The sequence below is a fragment of the Macadamia integrifolia genome, chromosome 6, assembly GCF_013358625.1.
Source record: "Macadamia integrifolia cultivar HAES 741 chromosome 6, SCU_Mint_v3, whole genome shotgun sequence".
Classification (NCBI taxonomy): Eukaryota; Viridiplantae; Streptophyta; class Magnoliopsida; order Proteales; family Proteaceae; genus Macadamia; species Macadamia integrifolia.
The window spans coordinates 1,288,619-1,293,889 of record NC_056562.1 but is presented as its reverse complement, the minus strand read 5'-3'; the positions used below and the strand labels follow the sequence as shown (position 1 = coordinate 1,293,889).

The 5,271-nt window shown below is 35.7% G+C and overlaps 1 protein-coding gene across 1 annotated transcript; it reads right to left on the bottom strand.

Moving 5' to 3' along the window:
* Nucleotides 1-4,065: 4,065 nt before the first annotated feature.
* Nucleotides 4,066-4,659, bottom strand: LOC122080764 (histone H4). The gene has a single exon (XM_042647593.1). The coding sequence runs from the start codon at nt 4,570-4,572 to the stop codon at nt 4,261-4,263; it is 312 nt and encodes a 103-aa protein (XP_042503527.1). The 5' UTR covers nt 4,573-4,659; the 3' UTR covers nt 4,066-4,260.
* Nucleotides 4,660-5,271: the final 612 nt, after the last annotated feature.

The following is a 5,271-nucleotide window of genomic DNA, read 5'->3' as shown; positions in this document are numbered from 1 at the left end:
GTTATGAGAAAAATGATTAACTTTAGAAGGGTAAAAAAACTAGGGACTTGGATGACCTTAAACTTTAATATAAATATATATATATATATATGGAATGGAAATGATAATTGATAAAAGTAGGGGTGAAACAGGGTCGGGTTGGGCCAGATTTCTTAAAATCCAAGCCCAATCCTACATCTTTTAAATTGGGCCCAAGTCTGGCCCAACCCTATTAAGGCCTGGAAATCAACCCTAACCCGCCCTCAGGCGGGCCGGGTTGGGTTAGCTCGGGTTCTTACATTTATCCTAGGTGGATGATGGGTTTATACTTTATAATATGTTTTGTATAGGGCTTTTTAAATTAAAAACGTAAGTGATATTTAAAAAATGTGAGTAGTGTGTGCATGTAACATTATAATATATTATATTTTTAATGTTATAATATTATTACCTATGTTACAATGCATGTATATATTATAATAATAATATATTTAACAAAATGAAAGCAATATATATATATATATATCATACTATTATATAAAAGCATAAAGTGGCAAATCTTTCACTTGACTACTTTATCATTTCATTTTATCCTTCTCTCCTTATATTTTTTTATATTTTTTTATAAATTATTGGTACCCTTTTATTTATCATTATTTTTATATTCAAATATTTATCTCTACTTTCCTTCTCTCTCTCTCTCTCTCTCCACTTAAGATAGTACTATATTTCTCAGAGGAGCCCATAATATTCCCTGGAATGCTACTTCAGCATCCAAGTTTGCAATCACGTGTCTTATTTATTTGAAATTTTAGAGAACAAGGTAAGAATGTTTGTCCCTCATATGATGAAATTTTTCTATCCTAACTTGATTTAGGGTTTATAAAAAGTTGATTCTCATGAATCATCATGGGTTATTAAGGAAGATGTTATTGGGGTAATTTTTTAAAAATATGATGAACCATGTTGGTCTTCGTACAAGAGAAGGAAAGATTAAGAAGCTAATTAATAAAAGAAAAGAGGGGGGAAACAACAATGGTCTAATTGAAGAATGCATTTGAAATTTATGTTCTTTTATCAAATGGCAAGTATATATTCTTGGTCCTTGGACCGTGTTGAGTCTACAAGGGAGAAAAGGTGTTAATATTTGGTTAGTAATCTTTTTTAGAATTTGAATTCTGCAATTTTAAAAGTGTTAGCCTTTGGTTTATAGGTTTGACTTTTTTTCTTATTATAGTTTCAATCTCCCTATCTTTCCCCTTTGGTTGAGCAGAAAATTTGATTGAAGTAAAGGTGGTTATCTAACATTTTTTAAAGGGTGTTTATAAGAGGCAAGCCGATAGTAACCAATGGTGGCAATTAAGCAATTGACCCAAAAAACTTCACTTCAGAAGAGAACTTGGAATCATAGAACTTAGAATCATAGTCCTTGTACATCACCCTCAGACTGATAAATTGATAGGATATAGATACGAAAGAGGAATGCAAATTATTCTACAATTTTCTTAGCATAGGAGCTAAACATCCCTACTTCATGGTTTATTCATATACATATAAATAATTTTTTTTTATCCTGTTTGTGGATTTTTTTTCTTATGAGGTTTATGTTTTTCATTATCGTTGTGTTAGTTCTGTTTCTCTTTTGCAAGTCCAAAGGAGACAACCAACCTCGTGCTATCTTAAACTTATGAAAAAATATCTTTAACTTCTATTTGGACTTACCATTCTCTTAATTCACACCGTATGTATCACTTTTTTTCTTTTTTTTATATGCTCTCATGCTCTCTCTCTCTCTCTCTCTCTCTCTCTCTCTCTCTCTCTCTCTCTCTCTCTCTCTCTCTCTCTCTCTCTCTCTCTCTCTCTCTCCAATGTCTCGCACAAATCTGGTTTTATGGCACGTTCTCTGTCTTTGTCTCTCTCCATCTCTTATATTTTTCTTTTTTCTTTTTTTTCTTTTTTTGGGCGGGGGGTGGGGGGAGGAAGTTGATAAGTGCTGCATATGATGTTTATTTTTTTTTTTATGGGTTTACTGTTATTGATTAGGAGAAGTATTTATTGACTACAGTACCGAAGGGTATTTTAGCAAACCCGCTGATCGAGCCTAAAGTGCTCTATTTTCAGTTAGAATAAACCAAAACAATTATTAATTGGTTTCAAGTTTCCGAACCAAAAAAAAAAGTAGGGGTTTGCTAAATAAGTAGATCACTTGTTCGATCCAAATGTTATTGGTAGCATATTGAAGATGTTGATATTCTTAGTTTCTCTTATGTGTGGTGAACCAATGTTGTTAGATTTTGTGTGTAAACTATTTCCTTCAATCTGCCATATCAACCTTTTGCACATGGATGTATTTATTTGAAGTGTTTGCCACCAGAGAAGATATTATGAGTAATAGAGGGTTAATTTAATAAGTAATAGATTATTATTATCTCTAAATTATAGAGATTGGTTTTTTCTTTGTTGTTTTATGGTCAAGATAACCTGAAGGTATAATCTCTGTTTCGTCCTTAAAACTTTATAAAGACAAAAAAGACAGCTTAATTTTTATTTTTTTTCCTTGTTTTATGGATGATCAGCTTAATTTTTATTTTTTTTCCTTGTTTTATGGATGATTTTTTTTTTCACTTAAGTGGCATACATTTTCTCTGAATTATGGATTGGGAAGAAGTGGAAATTTGCCAATCAAAAGCTATGGAGAAATCTGATTTTCTATTATTGTGGGCTTAGATGTATTGTGTGGAGAAGAGGCCCATTAAGTTTCCTAATAATTATGTACACAATATAACAAAAAGTATTATTTTAGGTATGCCTGTACCAGAGATATGATGTGCTTGAAATAGAGAGATTTTAGAGTTAATTAGTTCAATTCATTGGTTGGTGATGTTAAATTTCAGTAACGGACGTTACTCATAGGTTAATTACATCACTAAATCTGGACCTGACCCAATCAAAATCCTGAAACCGTAAATCTAATTGCGAATAATTTTGAGGAAATCCTTATATGCCTTCATATATATCATAATAACTTAAATTTTTGATCAAATACATCAATATTTCTCACTGGCTCACACTCTATTAAAAGAGAGAGAGAGAGAGAGAGAGAGAGAGAGAGAGCAGAAATACAAGCAATAGGAGGTTGGAAGATATATGTTGAAACTAAAATACAGTACTAACATAAGGTTTTGTAAGGGGATTCAATGAAATTACATATGATTCATGAAAAAAACCTACACTAGAACATTGGTTGAAACCCATATTTACTAATTCTCAATGAAAGTATAACTTATTCCAAAACGTTTTCAATCAAATGGATCAAGCTGAATTGAGGTCTAAGCCCGATCCAACCCTGATCAAAGGTTAGAATTTTTCAACCATAATCCACCCTCAGGCTTAGATAGCCCGTCCTATTCGGATTCAAGACAAGTTCAGGTTGTCATGGCCAAATTTACACCCCTAGGCACCACACCCACACCCACAGATAAAGTTCAAAGAATGATATGGAGAATCACAGCTTATTTACATCAAACTTGTGTATCACCCACAGATAAAGTTCAAAGAATGATATGGTGAAGCATAGATTATTTACATCAAACTTGTGTAAGAGAAAGAGGTTATCAATATCATTAGCACGTCAAATCAGATTGGATGAAAATTTACAATTTTGCAAAGACATAGTGCAAGGTTTAAGTTCAGAAGAAACAAATATTATACATATATTCCCATTGCTTCACCTCCCCGACCTCGCTTGCGCCCTTACACCTGCACCTCCAACCCCCCCCCCTTCCCGAGCAACACCCATCCCAGCCATGACACCAAAGGTCGCATGAGCGACCCATGCCTCATCAAGGAGATCAAACATCCCTCTCCTAAGCTCAAGATCGGGCACACAATGTCCCAGGCCTAACACTGCCGGATCAGAACAGGTCGATCACACTTGTCCCGATCTAAATTCACAAAGAATATATCAAACATAGCTACGCTTCTTACCAAAAAATAAAAAAGGTGTTTCTCAGACAATCCATGTGGAGCATTGAGAATGGGGACGGAATGGAGTGAGGGATTAAGGATGCAACTGGCTTAAAACAATTTCTGTCGAAAGAGAGAAACTTTCTTGCTAATCTTCCATCAATTACACTTTCCCATTAATAAACCACCAAATTTACAAAACAGATGAGATCGAAACCAGAGACGAATACAAATTTTTCAATTAAATCCACACCGACTTTTGCCACTTTCTTCCACCCAAGACCAGAAAAACTCAATGAAAAACAAAACCTAACCCTAACCTCCAAATCCATAAAGAGTCCTACCTTGCCTCTTAAGAGCATAAACCACATCCATAGCGGTCACGGTCTTCCTGCGAGCGTGCTCCGTGTAAGTAACAGCATCACGTATAACGTTCTCGAGGAAGATCTTAAGAACTCCTCTGGTTTCTTCATAGATCAATCCACTAATACGCTTCACACCTCCACGCCTCGCGAGACGACGAATTGCTGGCTTAGTGATTCCCTGAATATTATCTCTTAACACCTTACGATGCCTCTTTGCTCCTCCCTTTCCCAATCCCTTCCCTCCTTTGCCTCTCCCTGACATCTTCGCTTCCCTCTCAAGCAAAAGGCACTCTCTGCAACTCTTTCTCCCTCTCTCTCTCTTGCCCTGGTTTTCCAATTCTTAGCTGCAATGGATGGGAGAACAGATTTATGTAGCCTTTACTATTCCAGACCATTGAGTTTAGACCGTCAGATTGGGGCTCGATCCGCATGGAGTGTTTAAATTGAGTTTCGTCCGTGCGATGAGAAATTGTGAGTTGTAATTGGTTCAAAGAACTGCGACAAGGATCAAAGACTGGCTAAGAAAGAGACTCTCTTCTACTGTCGGTTTTCGAACTGGGTTGACCTTACCCTAATTACGAAGTTGTCCCTTGCACAGTCCCACGCATGGTTCAAAAAATGGGTGAATCGGATCGGGAATGAGTGAGGAGTGATCCCAATTTTCTGATGCTCTGAATCAGTGGTTTTTTAGACCAAATGACCGATTTTAAGGTTCTTGGAACTGATTTTGGCCGTTCGAGTCCATAAAATTGATAGAGACCGACCCCATCACTGATTTCTATTTTTGAAACCCTACTCGCACGCTCCTATATATATCGCTTTTTTTTTTGGTAAATCCTTTATACAAATGTTAAAAATGCTTTGTTAACGAGGATCCCTGTTCCCAACCTTTCCAACAACCCTGATTTAAAGGAGAAAGTTTTCCCCTATGGCATAGTAAAGTTCACCATGTCATTCTATG